This window comes from Humulus lupulus, chromosome 8, assembly GCF_963169125.1.
Source record: "Humulus lupulus chromosome 8, drHumLupu1.1, whole genome shotgun sequence".
In the NCBI taxonomy this organism is placed as follows: Eukaryota; Viridiplantae; Streptophyta; class Magnoliopsida; order Rosales; family Cannabaceae; genus Humulus; species Humulus lupulus.
In genome coordinates this window covers 65,168,856-65,191,330 of record NC_084800.1, presented here as the reverse complement: position 1 = coordinate 65,191,330, position 22,475 = coordinate 65,168,856, and the positions used below count along the sequence as shown (strand labels likewise).

The following is a 22,475-nucleotide window of genomic DNA, read 5'->3' as shown; positions in this document are numbered from 1 at the left end:
TTAAGTAGTGGCATGGAATACCCCCTTCTGTACAATCTTCCTTCCAAGATGGTGTATCTTGGTATTTTGTACATAAGTTTCCTAGTCTTGTTCCGGTCTGCTGGGAGACTTCCAGTTTTGAGGTAATCAATTAAGAAGGTCATCCAGGTAGGTTGTGAGACAATCATGTTGACATCTTCTTCTTCGGGCTCGGTTATGATTGGGACTGGTAAGAATTCAACTGACACCACATTAAGCGTGTCAACTTCTTTAGTCGTGGCGACCCTTGCCATGACATCCACATTGAGTTTTTCTTTCACGGAACTTGTTCTATGGCATAGAATTCAAACTCCCCGAACGTCGCCTTAACTTTCTCCAATTAGGCTGGAATTTTAATGCCACGAGCCAGATATTCACCTAGGACCTGGTTAACAACTAATTGGGAATCACTATAGCAGTGAATGGCCTTTTCTTTGAGCTCAAAGGCTATCCGGAGACCTGTTGATAGTGCTTCGTACTCAAACTCGTTGTTCGATTCTTCAAAGACAAACTGTAATGCTGAATGAAAGCGAATTCCCGTTGGGGTGATCAAAATGACTCCTACCCCTGCCCCATTATCATTGGAAGATCCATCGACGTAAAGTCTCTGTAGCTCATGGCCTGGGGTTATGATTTCCTCGTTGGTGATTCTTGTACATTCCACAATGAAATCTGCTAAGGCATGCCATTTGATCATCGTTCTTCGATGATAGGTGATCTCGAACTGTCCGAGTTCGATAGCCCATTTTAACAATCTCCTGGAGGCCTCAAGCTTAGATAATACTTGCCTCAATCGCTGATCAATTAATACATGTATAGGATGCACTTGGAAATAGGGTCGAAGCTTTCGAGATGCATGTATTAGGCACAAAGCCAACCTTTCCATCAACGAATATCTCAACTCTGTCCCCAGTAACCTTTTCCTGACATAGTACATAGGTTTCACACTTTCTTATCCTCCAAAAAAAGTACTGCGCTGATGGCATGCTCGGTTTCGGCGAGGTATAAGTACAATATTTCCCTTGTAATTGGCTTGGATAAGACTGGCGGCTCGGCGACGTGCTTCTTAAGATTTTGAAACGCGAGTTCACACTCATCCGACCATTCAAATTTCTTGCCTCCTCTCAAAAGGTTAAAGAATGGGAGGCACTAATCTGTAGATTTCGAGATGAACCTACTTAGGGCCGCCATTCGTCCAGTTAGGCTTTGGACATCTTTATGTTTTCGAGGTGAGGGCATATTGATTAATGCCTTAATCTTATCAGGGTTTTCCACTATGCCCCAAGCATTCACTATGTGTAACGCTCTACTACCCAGGGACCGTTACGTTGTGCATTTTAAACAGTGCTAAACTCGCTAACCGAGACATTTGGTAATAATCATGTAACTAAGTGTGATTAATGATTTAGGGTTAAAGTTTTTTGCCAAAGATACAACGTTTCACTAAAACGTTTACTGTATACATTGGGATCCCAAAAAAATAAATTAAAGGTTAATTACAATAAAATATTTACAACCAGCCAACCTAAGCGGCAAAATAGGGTTTAACCCTAGTTCCTCTTTAAACCATCGGCCGTGGTGGTCGAGCAGCCACATATGTACACATCGTCACCTAAGCTCTCCAACTCAAGGATGGTCCAACTTTCTTTTGCCTTTACCTGCATCACACAGCACCCGTGAGCCGAAGCTCAGCAAGAAAACTCAATATGCTCATGAATAGGTAATAACATGTTACTAAATCATAATAGGCATGCCTAGCAATAATAGCCTTATTCATGCATGCAAATAAATCCAAATAATGGTTGTGGGCCCTGCCTTTGTATGGATGAATTATGGGCCATGCCCATTGTATATATGATTTATGGGCCTTGCCCTTTGTATTGATGACTATCAAGTCATAATGAAAAATAGATTGCCAATGTGTCCATCTAAAATAAGTGACTCAAATAAGTGACAGTTAAGTCATGCACTGAGGGTCCGTACCCTAATCAGATGAGTGAATATCACTTTATGATTTTGGTAATCATACTAGGGCTTATAGCCCAAATCAGATGAGTGAGTCACACTTTGGGCTCCGCACCCTAATCAGATAGGTGACTAAAGAGTCACACTTTGGGCTCTGCACCCTAATCAGATAAGTGACTAATGAGTGAGTCACAAACTTGGGCTCAGCACCCATAGCCATGTGATGTTATAGTCACCTGAGCCTTTTGGCTCAGGCTCTAAGTAACTAGCCTTTAGACTAGACAAGTGCTTTTTGATTTCATCGAACTTTAGGTCGGTCAAGCATTTCATACTTATGTTGATAATGCTTATGTCGATTAGATCTAATATTTTCGGCTCTGCGTTCATTATGCTTATGCCGCTCTTGTCGACCTACTGAGGTCCAAACTTCCACTCATGAAATTAACATTTCTCTCTGGTTGAGTAGCTCGATGGTTGTGAGGTGGATCTTCCACTGCCCCCCTCGTTCCAATTGTTTGTGACCTCGACATGTGACTTCTTGCTGGCTAGGATACCCTATGTCCTCAGGGAGCCTCTCGCTCACCCTTGTGTCCAGATTGAGCTCTGCGATTCCTGTCTCAACTGCCACTCCGAGAAGGTCTTTGAGGTGCCCGCTCCCCTGCCCAGTTCCTATTAGGAGCCGGCTAGGGTGCGTCTCGAATCGGAGATGGGTGCCTTATTAAAGACGAAGGATGCCTTATAAGCGTTGGTGGGGGACTTCCATTGTTAGGCCTGAAAGGTCCAGAATTGGCTCGGGCTAGCTCCAGATTATTCCTAACAGGCTCGGGGTTAGTGTTCCGAGCTGTTGAGGGAGCTCGGTTATTCCCTATTCTCGCAGTTACACTTACCGTAGGATTACCAGCAGTAGTAGTTTGAGTATTCCTCCTAGGGCGATCTTCCCTGGGCCTTGTCTGGGTCTGCTGGGCCCTTTGTTCGGCCATTCTGGCGGTTGTATTCCCGTGGGGATGCCCTCTGGTCCTCCGAGGAGGTGCTTGGCTTCAGCAGTCTGCTTGGCCTATAATGCTTCCATTCTAATGCTTCGACTCCTTCAATTCTAACTCGATTCCAATGCTTCCAAATCTCATTTTTGGTGCCAAATGAACCCTAAAACCATCCTCACATACCCCAAGCATCAAAACCACAAGAACCCTAGCCAAAACTCCCAAAAAAACCAATCATTCAACCTAGAAATCCCAACTGAAAACTAGAACTAAAATAGAGCAAAGCAGGGATTTTAATGGCTAGAAACTTACCTCAAGCTCAGACTATGATGCTCTTCAATGGTGGAACACACTCCCAAACTCTCAAGACTTACTTCCCAGGCTTGAATCCTCAAGAATGGCTCAAAAATCACAAAGAAAACTGAAGGAGAAAATAGGTACGAGAGAAGCTTCAAATGATACTCTGTTTTCCTCTTCTTTCTACAGCCTTAATGGCTTATATCTATCCTAGGGGTGAAAAGACCAAAATACCCCTAGGTCAATTAAGGGTTTCTAAAGGCTCCCAAGGGCAAAATTTGTATTTCCCACCTATCTCGTTAATCATAATTAACGCTCTCCAATTCTCGCTATTCTCAATAATCTCAAACATCAATAATTCATATCTCGTTACCCTTTAATTCTCGGCAATGCTCTAATCATTAAAATCACCCCGAAACTCACCCCGAGCCCCGAACTTAAACCTGTTATGACTAGACCGCTAATTAATATTCCAAGATCGTCTCGTACCGAATAGCTCGAACAAACCCACATTATAATGTGGTCTCAATAATAGGTCACCGACATGCATACAAATAAACAATTACGCCATCAACAGGCCAAATTACCAAAACACCCCTGTAATGAAATGTGGACTCACATGCATGCATTTAACATCATATTATATTATAATTCACATAAACATGCATATTATCATTTAATGGTATAATTAAACAGTTATGGCCCTCCCGGCCTACTAATTCAGCCATTAAACTGCATTAGAGATTTCGAGGCATTACATGGCCAATTCTTCATTACGCCGTATGGCTTCAGCCAACTGCTGGCGCAGTTGGCGATTCTCCAATTCCACAATGGGCACGTACCTCTCGGGGTTATAATAGAGATCCTCATCGGGCCTGGGGGTTGGAGCAGGTGGCCCATTAATTGGAGTCAGATGATGCGCTTCCTTCATCCAGGCCCTGATTTGATATAGGTTGCTTCCCAAGCCTTCGCGGATAGTTCTCAATCTGAGGAGTTCGTTCCTCAGGGATTTGTGGCAATGGTCGTCCATCAGTTCCTGGATTGTTCGTGGCAACCATTGATGCTATGCACAAGGTTTCTGATTAAACAATACAGAGATTTTCTTAATGCTCTCAATGAAAGCGCCAAATTGTTGACGCCGTTTTTCGTCAACTTAATTATGAAGAGCACTAAACAATATTTTAGAAAAAATTGATGAACACAAGAGCTTTTTACGTGGTTCAGGAGTTAAAATCTGCCTAGTCCACGAGTCAGTATTATTGATCTTGATAAGCTCTCAAAGCTTTTTAAGAAAGCAATTTAGCAGAGCATTCTCAGTACAATTTTGTGCATGAATACAAATGAAATACTCCAGGCTATTTATAGATCTGGTTGTGAGAATATCTTCCTCTGATTCAGGGAAGTTACAATCAATCAAATAAATTTGAAATAAATACTATAAATGTGTTAATTACATAATATCTCATGACAATAAGGATTTAATATATGATAATAACAAATCCCTATGAAATAGGGATTTCCTAACAGTATTTTTGCGTGCAAACGCGTCACTGAGCTCGATCGTTGTGCTGACGCGCTTTCGAGACTGTCCAATATTCGAGCTCATCGTTCTAGTTATAACCTCTTCCTCATCCAGTAATGTTGGTCGAGTATGTTCCTCGGAGAAGGTTGGTGTCTTCGAGCCTGCAACTGAGACTTGAACAATGCGACTCATGCTTAAGTGCTAATAATAGATCTGGAACCATTTGACAATTCGTATAAGTGTACTGCTAACATTTGTAGATACGAGTCTAACTTCTTTGAGCCTACATTTTGAGGTTATTTATTCTATTCATGAAATTTGGGTGTAACACATATTTCATTCTCAGCTCCTCGACCACTTTCCTTGCTTCTCTAAATCTATCACATCACTAAACGACCCGATAATTGATCTTATAATTGAAAATATTGTGACCAAAATTGGGTCTAGGGTAATATTTTGATCCATTTGTAACACACAGGTTCTGAATTGTCATTTAACAAAACAAAGGGATCGACGTGTATTTGGGAGACGTTAGATGTCATCCACGTCTACCGAGGGGAGACTTTAAAGGTCTTGCCCTACTATATATACACAATTTTCTTCTTCCCTGAGCCACACAAACCAGAGAGAGATCGGAGGGCAATTTCAGCAGCGTTTTTTGACGATTTTCTGGTGCCATTTCACTATTTTTGGCTCTAAAAATCTCTTTAAAGGTATGTTTTTTTTAAATGCATTATAGTTAGGATAATGATATTTGTTTATTTTCTTTAATTATTAGTGGGTTAATATTGTATTTTTAAGGTTTGTATATGTTGCGGTTTTGGGCGAATCTTGGCTCAATAAAATTAATTTCAAGCATATTTGAGGTAACATTTTAAGATTAAAACAATGTGTGTATTGTTAGAATGATAGAAAAGATCATTTTTGTGCATTATTTTATATGATTTGTGGGTTTATTAGAAATATTTGTGTAAAGTATAAAAATTAATTTTATTGTAGATTTGAGATACCACATTGTTTACTCTTAAGAAGATACACATATGTTTACTATTTAAATTTTTTTTTTTACTATTTAATATGAAAATATACATTTTTTTTAATTTTTTTATTAATTTTTTAGGTTGATTAAGTATATATATATGTATATATGTTTTGCTAAAATTTATTTAATAACTTTGTCTAAAGTATGGAAAAAAATTTAATTTTAATTTTACATACCAAATTGCATGTATAGATATAAGTAATTCAAGTATATATGTTTATGATTTTTTTTAAATTTATATTATTATTTAATTGTATATACATTTTAAATATTTTTAACATTTAACTAGGTTGATTATGTATAGTTATATATTTTTTTATTTGTTTAGTAATATTTTATTTATTAATTAATTTAATTTTGTAGGTTATGGTTTTATTGGAGTGAGTTTTTAGGGTGATTTTTGCCTCAAAATTTCTATTTTAAAGACACATTTGAGGATTTTAAGATTCTAAAATTACAATAAGTTATTATTAATCCAATTATTTAGTGATATTTGTTTAGCAATCTTTTATTTATTAACTAATTTAATTTTGTAGGTTGTGAATTTAATAGCAAAGTGCATTGCAAAGTGAAGTAAATTTGCTAGCTAGGATTATTAATTGCAAGAGGTACATACATTCTCTTATTTCGTGTTTTAATATTATTAAACTTTTGTTAGAGGAGTTTGAATATCTTAAATATTCATTCATGGTGAAATAGGTTCTGAGATTAAAATTGTGTCTTGCGATGATAATCGAAGGTTGAGAACTGTGTTTTAGTGAAGTAGGTTTTAGAAAATTTATTTGTGTGTTGTGGAGCTGTAAGGAATAAACTTATTGTGTGTTGTTTGATGTGTTGTTCACAGATGGTTAGATTACTATTATAGGGGAAATGCTGTCCGATTTTGTCTAGAATTATGTATTCTATTATTATATTTTAATTGTGTTGTTCTTATTTGATTAGATTGCAGTTGGTTAAGTTACTAATATAGGAGAAATGCTGCCCAATTTTTCGTATACTTGGTCGTATCCTAAAAATTTATAAAAGGTTATGATTTATTTATTATTCAATTATATATAATCAAATAATATATTTTACTTTGTATGTTTTGTAGCTAAATACTACACCATATACACCAACATAGATTGATGAAAAGCGACAACATTGGGCGGCCGATATGCTACTGATAGTTCAAAGTCATCGTCCCAATTATTAGGTTTTTGTTTTTAACTTTTTCTTTCTTACTATGTCTAGCTAGTTAGTGTAATATTTGTTAATTTTGTATGTGTAACAACAAATATTACATTTTTGTATATTTAGCTAGGTTAGACATATTATAGACACATTTTAGTATTTATTAATGAAAATTCATATAATTTAAATTTGCATATATAATTTAGATCTTTTAATTAATATATTTTAATATATAATATAATAAATCATTTAATTCTAATAATTAATATTGTTATCCCCAAAAATTGGAGATCGATGACGTGGCAATAGAGGTGACAAGTTGCAGTACATGGTCCGTAAAAGACACATTAATAAGTCAATAAATACATTGACTCCTTAGAGTTGTGATAAAGTGATCTGGCTTAGGAGTAGCCGAGTAGGCCATTGAAGAATTTTGACTGGCTTGAGAAGTGTCATGATAGACCATAGATGTGCCATGTTAGACCAGAGATGTGCCATGTTAGACCAGAGATGTGCCATGTTAGACCAGAGAAATGTCATGTGCCATGTTAGACCAGAGATGTGTCATGCTAGACCAGAGATGTGCCATGTTCTACCAGCCAAGTGCATGATTGCCCAGTAGAGGTATGGCCACCAGAGGGTGATATTCATCGACCAGATAGAGGAGGACAACGTCAAGGTTCCCAGAAACGGCTTCAACAAGAATTGGTCTTAGCTTACGTGGGAATCTCTCATTCTCCCCACAAATTTGGTGTTCTGTTACATTTTGAATATTTTTGTAATTTAAATGTAATAAATATAATAAAATATCCCGATTATAGGGGATAGCAGATGTATGATCCTAAGCCTATAAATATATGGCTTATGGGATTAGAAAAAGGGTCTTCTTTTGAGACTTACTTTTGGAAATTTTGGGTCTGAATTTTCTAGAGAGAGAAAGTGCTTGTATCTGAAAGAATTCTTGTATTCTTGTAATCTGTACTAAAGAAACTCAGTTGGCTCAGTTCATCTGATCTTTAGTACAGATCTATAATCACAACTCTAAGTGGATTAGGCTATTACCAACATATTGGGGCTGAACCACTATAAAAATTGCGTGTGTTATTTACTTTCTTTTCAAAACCGTCTGTGTCGTTTATTTTCTCTTGAAGGCTTTATCGATTTTGACATTCTCACGTCGTTGGCCAAAAACGCGGTCAACAAATATTTTAAAAATAATTATTTAAAAAAAATACAAAAACCAATGATGGCTCACATAAGCAGACATTGAATGTATTCAAAGTCTTTCCATGGGAGACGTTGAAGGTACCCTATGATGACTCCCACGGGGAGACTTTGTAGACATTCAACGTCTCCCACTGGGAGTAATCGTAGAGTACTTTTTTACACCCAACGATGACTCCCAGGGGGAGACGTTGAATGTCTACAAACTCTCCCCGTGGGAGTCATCGTAGGGCCACTTATGATGGCGCCTCCAACAACGTCTCCCATAGGGGGAGACATTGAATATGTACAATGTCTCCCACATATAGTCATTAAACTTCTATTTTGTTGTAGTGACACAGGGTCCAAAATGGATCAAAATAATAATATATTAAAAGAATAATAATATGATAACATTTTAGATCACAAACTACCCTATGTAAGGTGCAAAATATTAATAATTTTATTCAAAGCACACCTCTCGAGAATAAGCTTATTTATTCTTGATAGAATATAAATGTTATTATAATTTCTTATGTAGTTACGCAGTCATACTATTTGTATACACATGACACCTATATATAATATATTTATAGTGTTTGTTGTTATTTAATATGAAATATATGTTTATATAACTTAGATTAAGTAATAAAAAATAACATGTTTTTCTTTTTAAATATAAATGATAATTTTTAAATAAAAATAAAAATTATATATTATTATAATAATGAAATTTGATAACATTTGAATTTATATTAATGTAATTTGTTGACGCCGTTTTTCATCAACTTAGATTAGAAGAGCACTAAACACAGAATTAGGAAAACTGATAAAAACACACAAGATTTTATGTGGTTCAGTAGTTAAAATATGCCTAGTCTACGAGTCAATATTATTGAGTGGTGGAATTCTCTCAAAGCTTTTAGAAAGCAATTTTCGTAGAGTATTTCCCCGTAACAAATTGTCTCTGTCTACAAATGAATTTCTCCAGTCCATTTATAGACTAGTTTACAAAATATTTTCCCACTTATTTCGGGAAGTTACAACTCAAATTTGAAATAAATACAAATTAATGCATTGATTACATAATATCCCATGATAATCGGGATTTATTATCATATTACAACAAATCCCCAAGGAATAGGGATTTTCAAACATCAACTGCATTCAAACTAAATTATTGACCTCGAACATACAATTTACACACTTTCAAGATCGACCCACATCACGAGCTCGTCATTCTGGTTAACCTCGTCCTTAGCTAGTGACTTTCCCAAGCTCAACCATCGGAGATTAACCTCCTCGAGCTTGCAACGAAGGGTCGAATTGCACTCAGACTTTGGAGAAGATTCATTGGTTCAAGCTTGATGCCTAAGCTCGAACATTCTTAGCTGGTGCTCGATCGCCAATAAGAATAAATCAGTAAATTTATACAAGTGTTGAATCCTTGCAATTATTCAGCTGTGGGTTCGAGCTTAACTTGTAACCTTGAAACATCTTCGAGACCACATGTAGCTCCAAGCCCACCAATTCCATCATCGTCACCTTAATGCCAAGCGAAACTGCCAAACCCAATCCACGTATATGCTGATGACGTGACATACTTGCTTATTTCGAGCTTACACTTTACAAGCGTGCATTTCGAGGCCATAAATTCCATTATCGAAATTTGGGTGTAAAATAATTATCAAATATTTAGTTTTGTAATAAATATTATTTTATAATATTTAAATTTATATTAATATAACTAAATATTTATTCTAGCAAAAATTTTAAAATATTAGGATTATATATTATTGTAATTACAATAATATTTTATAACATTGATGTAATTATTAGAAGTCTAGTTTTATGTTATATATTATTATAATAATGATATTTTATAACATTTAAATGTATATTAATATAATTATTAAATATTTAATTTTGTATTAAATATTATTATAATAATGATATTTTTATAATTTTTGAATTTATGTTAATATAATTAATAAATATTTGTTTTTCATTAGTTTTAGAGGTATATTCCATTAAATATTTGTAATATTTCATTCAATTTAGCAAAAAACACCTGTTAAAACCAACAAAAACCGTTAAATACTTTTCTTTTATATATATATAGAAGATAGAAGAGATACATATAATTCTACCAAGTATATAACACAACAATTGTAATTATTTTTAAAAAAAAAATACCGGGATGAATAAAAACTTTGGTGATGATGTATTCAAACGGGTAATATATGATCATATTAATAATCCCTGATCGGTTTCAAGTCTAATTTTCCTATTTTTGATTTAGATATATTTAGACCATACTCATATAATATCATATGGTCAAATTGCACGAGTATCATGCATTATGCTTAATTCTCTCTAAACTATCATCTTTATTTTCTTTCTTCTATTAATTAATGTGAAGAAATGAATGTGAAGAAGTTCAATGTAGTAATAATAATAATAATAATAATATTGAAGCTAGCCATCCCAATCTTTAATATCGATTTGAACATATTTAAAGACAAATTTGAAGCACCATCAAGAGAAGACTAATTAAAAAAACATTAAGTCTCTATAATATGTGTATAATAATATTGTTTTTCTTAATTTTGACACTTTAATTATTAACAGTATGACTTCCTAATAAATGTTAATTACTATTTTTTTTTATACTAGTTTGTCCCCCTCTCAAATAATAATAAAGGAAGGTAAATAAATAAAAAAAAACACAATTATTTAATAAAAGAACATGAATGAAACATGCGGAGAGCAAAATTTTCTTGGGATCGCATATACGTGTTCACACTTCAGTACTAGTTAGGCCAAAATATATATATAAACAAATAAAAGATATTTGTAGCAAAAAAAGCCCTACTTCTGGTCTTCTCTTTTCTCTCTCTTTTATCTTACTCCTCACTACTCGATCTTCTATGGTGTCTGTGTATATATATATATCCAGATCAAAACTCTCATGCATGATATAACTGTTCGTCTTCTCCATTCCTTACAATAAGGTACGTAAATTCCTCACAATAACTTATATATATAGCTAGTATATTCATATATAATCATCATCAAAACACAACGAGAATCAAATCGACATCATTAGATAGCAGTATAGTGCTAGCTAGTACTAGAAAGAGGAGAGATATAAACAATAATCTGACAAAGTGGATCGAAGAGGGCATTATGGGAAGAGGCCCTTTCCTTCCGATCAAGAATCGGAGGAGAAAGAGGACCAAGAACCCATCTTCCCAATCTACTCAGCTCGTTCACGACAAGATATGTCCGCCATGGTTTCAGCCCTTGCTCGAGTTATTGGGAGCAATGATCATATTGACATCAATGCCGATCATCATCAACTCCGAGCTCACCCTCCGCCACTTCACGGAAACCCTTCCTTTATCACAACCGCAGACCACGGCCAATCTCATCATACTCTCCAAGATAATGATCAAGGTAATAAATAAATAAATTAATTAGTGGTTATATTGATCATCAGCTTATTCACTACTACTAGCTATAAGGGAGTATCAACATAATCATTATTATTAGTTCTAATTAATACCATGATATATTATGTGATGACTACACAAGATGATTTTAACATAATATGTACATATACTAATTATTAATAATTTTATTAGTTTGTGATGATATATATGAAGATCTCCACCACAAGGAATCTAGCTATATATATTAGCTTCTGTTTTCCCAATTCTTTGCTTCTTTCTATGATTTGATCAGTTCCTCTTTTGTAAGTATTTTATTAATTATCTTCCTGACTGTCTGTGTATCTTTCTAGATCTACATTTATCTAAAGCATGATATCTTGTTTCCAGGTTTATTTGCATTAGAGAATAAGTACTTTTGCCTTTTTTTTCTTTCTATGCATGGATGTGTGTTTAGCAAACTTGTAAAGAAGGAAATTATGTTGAGAATGTTATATGTTTTCTATATAAATATATATTTATTTATAAAAAAATTCCCTAAAAAGCTAATATATTATTAGTTTTATATGGTTTTCTTCCTTGCTATATATATGTCCATTAAACTGGAATAAAATTATAGTGTCATTCAAACCACTAAATAGATGACAAATCACTTAAAATTGGTAATAACTAAATTAATTTTCCAACTATATCATTCTTTTAGTTAAATGTTTTAAACTAATGACATGAATTAGCACACTAATTAAAGATTATTTCATGGAACTCTCTTATATATATATGTCATTCCATATGAAGATATTTATGTATATAGCTAAAGATTAAATGATTTTATCTAAAGAATATACATAGTACTTACATAATAATTGCTTCATCATGATAATGATCACAATATTCATGCTAAATGATGAGGAAGAGCTATTGTAGAAACACACGGTTTCTTTTTTCTTTTTACACTAATAATTAGGTGGGAAATCAAGGTTAGAGAACATTAGGTTGTGGGCTATCATTTAGTCGGCCAAAATTTTGCAAATCTTAGTGTTTATACTTAGAAAGGTTCTCTTTTACAATGAACTTTTATGATATTGATTTTGAGTTCAAACTACAATGTGTATAATATAATATTGCTATTATTGGAACACGTACACCACATGTGAAGGGACCAACACTGTGAGGAGAAGACACTACAGAGGGGTGAGACAACGGCCTTGGGGCAAATGGGCGGCAGAGATTCGCGATCCCAAGAAGGCGGCGAGGGTATGGCTCGGGACTTTTGACACAGCAGAGGCAGCCGCGCTCGCTTATGACGAGGCTGCTCTCCGCTTCAAAGGAAGCAAAGCTAAGCTTAACTTCCCCGAAAGAGTTCAATCAGGAGGAACATCTAGTAATAATAGTACTACTACTACTACTTCTTCTACTCATGATCACCAATTAGGTACTTATAATAACCTTATTAATGCCGCTACTACTAATCAAAATTATCGTCCTTACTCGCATACCATGACGACGAGTACTACTACTCCATATGATAATGATAATGTTATACTTTCTCAGCCTACCTTACAATATGGCCAGTTTGCTGATTTTAATAGTAACGTGATTAGTAGTAGTTATGATCATAATAATTATACACCACAGAGTAGTAGTTTCTATGGATCAGCAGGAGTTGTTCCTCATCAATATACATCTCAACAACAACAAGAACTTCTACAACAACAACAAGAGCAAGAACAACAACATAATGAGCTTCTGAGATTGACTATGCAGTTCGGATCTTCTAACTCGTCCACAATGTCAGATCCTTTCAATAGGAGAGACTATGATCATCATGATTCATCTACTGATCGCTGGAAAGGATAACCTATACATATATACATACGGATATATGTATGTACGTATATGTATTCTACTCAATAAGAAGGGTCCTGAGATAACATCAAATCTTTTTTGTTGTATCATCATTTTGGGTTGTGTTTTTTTTTATTAATTATTTTGAATTTTGTCATTCCATTATATATATGGATATATGGAAGCCTTGTTTTTTCTTTTTATGTATGAGTTGTGTGTGCAATAATATAATATGCGTGTTGATCTCAATCAAAGCTTGAAGAAATTTATTACATCCAAAGTGTTATATATTTGCACTCTTTATCATATAATTAACTTACGATATAGGACTATAAAAGTAGAGATTAATTACAAGGCAGATAACTGATATAATATCATATATATCACCATATCCATATTGATGTTATATGTTGTTTCTATTACGTATGTGTTTCCATTTTTTTTTTTATACAGTTTAGGTTTCTTGGCAACTACTCGTGTATATATATTGTCAAGTCATCAGATAACTTACGGTTTGTAATCACATGTATAAATAAATCGAGGATTTTACAGTAAATCTCAAATCGATCTTCTATTACTCATGCATATGGGTCATGTTTAATGCGCTATTAGATCAAATAAAATTATAATAATGAATAAGTATTAATTATTTCCATATAAAGTCTAGACATATATTTTAACATGTTTTGAAATTCATCATTTCAGTTGATGTCAATTATAAATACTTTGAGGGAAGCAGTATGTACTAGAATTAGAATATGTATATATATTTATACGATTGCTATAACTATAGCTAGCAAAAAGATATAATTATATATAGATATATAAATATAAACAGAGAGAGAGAAGTAAGACAGAAGAAAAGGGAAGAAGCAATAGAAACTTAAAGAAAAAAATTACAGAAAATAAATACCTCGAAATAATAATGCACTCCAACCACGCATGGTAATAAATTTCCTTGTATAAGAATACGTATATTTATGTGTTCGAACTTCACATATATACTGATGAGCAAACTAAGCAATATTAATTGAACGGTGATCTCTAAACTAGCTAATATATATACAATGGGAAGGGTATATAGTTCTTATCTACCACTATCTAGGTAGATACGTCTCTTATTACATGTTCAAAGAGAGAGTTAAGAAGTTGGAAAAATTAAAGTCAATTGAAGGCAAACAATTATAAGCATATTTAGATTGTGGCTAATTGGCAAAATTGCTTTTTTTTTTTTTTTTTTTTAAAGTTAAGCTCTATTTTTTATAATTTTTTTTTTTTGTAAAATAACATCTGACACTACTACAGATAGCTAGATAGCTGATTAAAATTTTATACAGAAATTATGGTAAAACATTATCAAAACTAGAAAAATAATTTGAGAAATGATGTCATTTTCAGATATTACTCTTAGAAATGACATTCATATTGGATATAATATCATTAAGAAAAGATAATTAAGTTGAAATAGTTATAAGATAGACTAAATGAATGAATATAAAAGTGCGTAGAATATTAACGCGTATAAATGGTCGTTGAAATCGGCGGTGAGAATGATGGCAAATTACAGGGCGATATCGATATATATATATATATTTATATATTTAAGTTATAAAAAAGAAGAAAGAAGTATAGTTGAAGTGAAATGGTGTTTGAAATTTCAGTGGGTATGACACGTAAAGCTAAATTAATTTGTCGGCTACGTGTGTCCGCCGAATTTTTTTTTCTTTTCTTCTTTTACTATGTTTTTGACTGATGACTTGAAAATGTTCTCATTACCTACAAACACTCAACTCCAATATATATAAAATTTTCATATATATATATATATATATTAATTACTCCTCTAATACGTAGTCATGTTCGTCGTCCACGTTTTTTTTTAATATTTTTTAATAATTTAAAATATATGAGACTTAATATTAAATCAATTCACTTTAATTAGTTTTTCAACTGTTCGAATTCTTTAAATGTCTCTCATAAATTCTACCTTTATGTAAAGTCGAAAACCGTAGATATTGATTGCTTGATATGGAAACATTCCAATTAATTGAGAATATATATAAGATAATCGCCGAGAACTTAGTCTTTCTTTAGAAGACATACGAGAATTATACCTTTTACAAATTTGATTATTGATTTTTGATAAAATTTTCAAACATTAATTTGAGTCAATTCATACACAAATAATATTAAAAAAATATGTTTCATAATTCTTTTTTGACTGGTACTATATATAGTTAATAATGTTGAGTCAAGTGCAATAATAGTTCAGATTCTTGGAATCATATATATTTAATGGAAGCTTTTTATTTTCAATGCACCAATAAATTGTAATCTTATTTTTTTTATTTAAATATATATATTATAGTTCTAGAATATTTTTTATAAATTTTTAAAATTTTTGGAATAATTTAAGGTGCCTAAACCTAGAATTTAAGTTTTAGGGGTGAATTTTTTTTTAAAAAAATATAATAAAATACCAAAAAATATTAAAATAATTAACTGTATATATAAACAAAAAACACCATTTGGTGGGGTTTGAACAACTGTGAAGGTGACTTACCTATACCAGTTTGCCCATTATGTCAAAACCTACTTTGCTAAATGATAGTTTCAATTAAAAAAATATAAATTAATTAATTAAAATATATATTTAGTGTTTTATGTTTTTTTGGACTATATATTTTGTTTCATTATCTGTTTGGATTTCATATTTTGAAAAATTACTTTTAGATCCTGTGTTTTGTAACATAGTTTAAATAATAGACCCATAAACTCAATTTTGATGAAAAAAATGAGTATGACAACACAGTCATATATGTAGAATGATTGTATTTTTGTTTGATAAATTATTTGTGATTTCAGTTCAAATTTTTTTTGATCAAAATCAGGTTTAAGAGTCTATTTGAATCATTTTACAAAATAAACAATCAAAAAATATATATATAAATCAATATTTTTTTTTTCAGCAGTCACCCACACTCGTTTTTATGTGGGTTCGTCAATAACTAAAATATACACTGTCTTATAAAAAAAAAATTAAGTTATAACTTATCTATATGCTCAAAACAAAAACAAAAAAAGTTAGTAATGAAAGGTACAAAATAGAGTCCTAATGTAATAGTCCCATATTTGATATATACGTGTATAAATATATGGAGGGTTAGTATTTGATATTTTAATATGTGGAATACTATATAAGATCACATCATATAATTAATTAGTAATATTCGATTATACTTATTAAATTTAAATAAATAATCATATAAATAGCCACCAATGACATCATGCTACCTTCTTACAGTAATGGGCAATATATAGTCTTGTTGTCGTGTAGTTATAGTACTCATGGGAGAGAGGTGCTGTTTCATATAGCTTAACTTTATTTCATTAATTCACGCAGACGTACGTGTGCAAGTGAGACTTCAATGCATTAATTTGGTATAATATTAAAGAGTACCAAAAAGTAACTCTATGAATGGGAAGCCACCTAACATAAATGAATTTACCTCACTTCTCAAAAAGGCCACCTTTAATTTTTAATTCGATCGGTGGTTACTTTTTGGAAAAATTAATAAGAAAAAAAAAACTAAGAAGCTAGGTATCTAATGTTTGAGATGTACTCAAAGACTGAACTTTGATACGAATAACAAATATCTTAGAGTTGAAGACTATGTAAAGATAATATTCGTCAACTGTGATTGAAAACAAAATCTCATATGTGATCTTTTTTCAATGAACGCCCACAAAGTGTTACGAAGAAATAATATAATATATATATGTATAGTTTTAAGATACTATGCCACGTATATAACAAAACGCGTTATAAAATAATGCATATTTTTCATTGCAAAAGATCTGATTGTTTTAGGGAGAATGGTGTTCAGAATCTCATCTGATGTGGGCCAAGAGTGACGTTACACTTGCACAATGAGAAATTTCACTCTATGTGTATAATAGACTCGGTTATTACAAAAAAATAACACCACAATTAACTATTTCATTTTGATACTAAACAATCTTCATCCACCCAAAATACTTCTTTTATTTTTCTACCCAAATTTTTTTTACATCTCATTTCTCTCTCTACATTCTCGGTTTCTCTCTCTCCCTATCACTCTCTCACAAGAAACCTCAACTTCCCATCGAACCCAACCCCCGTTGAGCCCCAACCTCGTCGATCCCCAACCCCCATCAAGCCCCAACCTCGTCGAACCCCAACCTCTGTCGAGCCCCAACCCCCGTCGACCCCAACCTCTGTCGAGCCCCAACCTCTGTTGAGCCCAACCCTAGTCGAGCATCTTAGGCAACCCATCTCCATCTACCCGAGACCAACGGCGCCGATTTCCTCCCACAACAACAATCAAAGGTTAGATCTTGAATCCAACTCCATATTTAATCCTACCCGAGACCAACGGTGCCGATTTCCTCCCACGGCAACAATCAAAGGTTAGATCTTGAATCCAACTCCATATTTAATCGAAAAACAAGTTAGGTTCTGTGATTTGTGGAATGGGTTCGTCGATATTGTGGGATTTTTTTCTAGGTTTGAACCAATGGCTCGATAGGTTCGATAGTAGGCTCGATAGGGCAGTATGAATGGTTCGATAAATGCTCGATATGAGCTCGATAAGATGAGTATAAATTGCTCGATAGGTTTGATACGGGTTCAATAGTAGGCTCGATAGAGCAGTATGAATGCTTCGATAAATGCTCGATAGGATGAGTGTAAATTGCACGATAGGTTCGATACGGGTTCGATAGTAGGCTCGATAGGGTCGTATGAATGATTCGATAAATGCTTGATATGAGCTCAATAGGATGAATGTAAATTGCTCGATAGGAGCTCGACAGTGTATCGATATCTCGATAGTTTTAGGGATAATGCTGCTCGACAGGCTCGATTGTAACTCAATGCATGCTCGATGGTTCTTTTATGTATATAGAATATTATGCTTTTCTCGATAGGCTCGACCATGGCTCGACAGTTTTAGGGATGATGTTGCTCGATAGGCTCGATTGTAGCTCGGTACATGCTTGATGGTTCGTTATGTAGAAAAATTATGATTTTCTCGATAGGCTCAATAGTTTCTCGGTAATGGCTCGATAGGATTATGTTGTAGCTCGATGATAGCTTGATAGAACCTACACCGTGTGCATATTATTGAGCCCATATCGAGCTCCCATCGAGCACATATCGAGAAACTACTAAACCAAATAGCCTAGGGTCCAATCGAACCTATATCGAGTTCTTATCGAGCACCATCAAGAAATAAATTCAATACCTATCGAGTTATCATCGAGCCACTATCGAGCAACATCGAGCTCACAACTTAACCATCTTCTACATATTATCGAGCAGCTATCGAGCAAAAATGTTGCAGAAAACCCAGAAAATCGCACATTGCGAAATCTCTCTAACAAACCCAAAAAAACACACCAATATGGGCTCAAATTTCTTCGAAATAGCCAACAAACAATACCCAACACAAAAAAATGAGAAATCTTCTTACCAATGGTTTTTCTCCTCCAAAATCCCTCAAAATGGATGTTGCATTTGATACTGTGATCTTTACAGAGATAATAGAGATGACTAATAACGATTTCAGCAAGAACTTAGGCACAAGTTGTGAGTTTTAGTGATGGTTTTTATAACGCCCTACTACCCATGAACCGTTACGTTGTGCAATTTAAATAGTGCTAGACTCGCTAACCGATTCATTTGGACATAATCGTGTAACTAAATGTGATTAACGGTTTATAGTTAAAATTTTTTGTTAAAGATACAACGTTTCACTAAAACGTTTATTGTATACATTAGGATCCCAAAATATATTTTAAAGGTTAATTACAATAAAATATTTACAACCAGCCGACCTAAGCGGAAAAATAGGGTTTAACCCTAGTTCCTCTTTAAACACTCGGCCGTGGTGGTCGAGCAGCCGCATATGTACACATCGTCACCTAAGCTCTTCAACTCAAGGATGGTCCAACTTTCTTTTGCCTTTACCTACACCACATAGCACCCGTGAGCCGAAGCTCAGCAAGAAAACTCAAACATATGCCTATAAGCAAATAATAACATGTCACTGAATCACAATAAGCATGTCTAGCAGTAATAACCCTATTCATGCATGCAGGCAGGTACAAATAAATGATTGTGGAGTCCTGTGCTCAGAGTAGATGACTAATAAGTCTCTCTCTCTCTCTGAGGTAGATGACTAATAAGTCTCTTAGAGGTAGAAGACTAATAAGTCTCTCTGGGTAGATGACTAATAAGTCATCCTCTGAATAGATGACTAATAAGTCTTTCCCAGTATAGACGACTGATAAGTCTATCTCTGTATAGATGACTGATAAGTCACTGTTGGGTGTACAAACAAAGACCCACATTGGCTAGAAATGGGAAGGATCTTGGGTATATAAGGATGGACACTATCTCCATTGGAATGAGGCATTTTGGGAAGGGACAATATCATACCAATGGGAAATAGATGGTGTTCGACGGTCCTTACAAGTGGTATCAGAGCAGGATCCCAAATTAGCCATGTGAATGTATCCTCGGATTGCCAAACAAAGGAGGTGAAGCTTGCTGCTAGAGCCATCAGAGGTTCAGATCTGATTCGAAGGGATTTCGAATCTAGCTGGTGAAGGGATTCATCTAGCTTACTCAAGGGGATCTTGAGTGTTGGAATCGAGCAATTCAGGTATTCGAAGGGATTTCGAATCTAGCTGGTGAAGGGATTCATCTAGCTTACTCAAGGGGATCTTGAGTGTTGGAATCGAGGGATTCAGGTTTAAATCTGTAATCGTCTGAGGGGAGGCGAGGTGGTCCTTTGTTTGAGGGGAGGATTGTTGGGTGTACAACCAAAGGCCCACCTTGGCTAGAAATGGGAAGGATCTTGGGTATATAAGAATGGACACTATCTCCATTGGAATGAGACCTTTTGGGAAGGTGCCCAAAAACAAATCCGTGAGGGCTTAGGCCTAAAGCGGACAATATCATACCAATGGAGAAATAGATGGTGTCCGACGGTCCTTACAGTCACTCTCTGAATAGATGACTAATAAGTCTATCTCTGTATAGATGACTGATAATTCTATCTCTGAATAGATGACTAATAAGTCTATCTCTGGGGATCCGCTCCCTAAGCCATGTGACGTTTCAGTCACCTAAGCCTTCTTGGCCCTGGCTCTACATAACTAGCCTTTAGACTAGACAAGTGCTTTAGTTTTCTTCGACCTTGGAGTCGGTCAAGCATTTAATGCTTATGTTGATTAGATCTAATCATTTTGGCTTGTGTTAAACACGCTAATACTGTTCTTGACTCATAAGTGAATACCATACGACCAGTGCTCAATACTACTGTCGATCTTAACTGATAAGTTATAGCTTCACAATCAATACTAACACCAAAGTCAATGCTTCCTCAATGAGGTAATACAAACAGAAATATATCATATGTCAAATATTAAGATATAAGGCATGTAGCATGCTTAATCAATAATCAAAAGCATAATTATAATCATGCACAATTACAGAGACTCAAACTCTGGCAAATTTCATATTTCACCTTCATGCCATGCCATAATCACATATATTGCATGCATCACATACTGGGTGCAGTTTTCTTACCTTTGGCTTGAGCGTAAAATAAATAAAGAATGATCTTATCCTTAGGTTCCTTAGTTTTCACCTAATCATAACCAAATATGAAATCCTATCAATAAAATGAATAATAAAAGATTCATGGTCTAAAACCCTGCTCCCGAGACCTCGAATCCTACCAAAACGATTAGTAGATACAATCCCGAGCCTTGAGAATTGGAAACCCGTACTTAAAACCCATTAAAACCCAACCTAGCACAAGAAAGACAGGCGGGTCGTGACTTGCCCCTAAGGGCTGCGGCGCGCCCCTAAGTCAGAGAGGCCCTCTGCATGGGTGCCAGGGGCGGGCCGCGACTTGACCCAGTGGGTCGCGGCACACCTGTTTGATAGAGCCCAGGGGAGGCTCTGGAACACCTTCAAGTCACGACTTGACCCTACAAACCTAGTTCCCCTGTATATTTCTCAATCTAAACCTCAACCAAAACTCAACCAAACAATCTCAAAATCACAACCAATCATGACCACAACATTACCACCATTCAAACAACAAAACCCAAGCTTTATACCACTTAAAACCACACCAAACATCCAATCCTAAGATCAAAACCTCAAGCTCTCAAATAACCTCAAAACAGAGCAAGAACTCAGAAATTTAAAACTGAAAACCTTACCTCAATTTCGAATGAAACCCCTTCCAGCTGTTGAACACAATCCTAAACTTTAAAGCTTCAATCCTTAAGCCTCAAATCCCCTTGCTTGCTTCAAATCCCAACTGAGAGAGAAGAAGAAATAATCGAGACAGAGAGAAAAAGAGAACACTTTGTTTTTCAGCCTTAAACCATCTACAACCTTCCTTGGCTGAATATATCCATTGGTCAAATGAGCAAAATGCCCCTAGGGCCAAATAAAACCTCTCAAGGCTAGCGAGGGCAAAACTATCATTTCCCACCTATTCCGTTAATCATAATTAACGACCTCCAATTCTCATTATTCTCAATATCCTCAAATAATTATAAATCATATCCCATTACTCGCTCATTCCCGGTAATGTACTAAACACCAATTTACCCCTAGGCTCACCCCAAGCCCAGTAATTAATCCCGTTATGACCAAACCGCTAACTTACATCCTAGGATCGTCTCATGCCAAATAGCTCAACCATATCAACATAATAATGTGGTCTTATCCATATATCACATACATGCACATAAATATATAATTACGCTCTCAATGGCCAAAATTACAAAAATGTCATTCTAATAAGAAGTGGGCCAACATGTATGCAATTATCTTCATATAATAATATAACTCACATAATCATGCATGTAATCACATAATTGCACATAATATCACATAATTCCATAATTTG

At 34.5% G+C, this 22,475-nt stretch overlaps 1 protein-coding gene and 1 long non-coding RNA gene across 2 annotated transcripts; one reads left to right on the top strand and one right to left on the bottom strand.

Moving 5' to 3' along the window:
• Positions 1-11,237: 11,237 nt before the first annotated feature.
• LOC133797575 (uncharacterized) lies at positions 11,238-14,527 on the bottom strand. The gene is made up of 2 exons (XR_009875666.1): positions 14,411-14,527; positions 11,238-11,640 (listed from the first exon to the last, which is right to left on the bottom strand). It is a non-coding gene; the product is annotated as an uncharacterized LOC133797575 (long non-coding RNA).
• Positions 11,485-13,704, top strand: LOC133797574 (ethylene-responsive transcription factor ERF113-like). The gene is made up of 2 exons (XM_062235520.1): positions 11,485-11,659; positions 12,809-13,704. The coding sequence occupies exons 1-2, from the start codon at positions 11,485-11,487 to the stop codon at positions 13,507-13,509; spliced, it is 876 nt and encodes a 291-aa protein (XP_062091504.1). The 3' UTR covers positions 13,510-13,704.
• Positions 14,528-22,475: the final 7,948 nt, after the last annotated feature.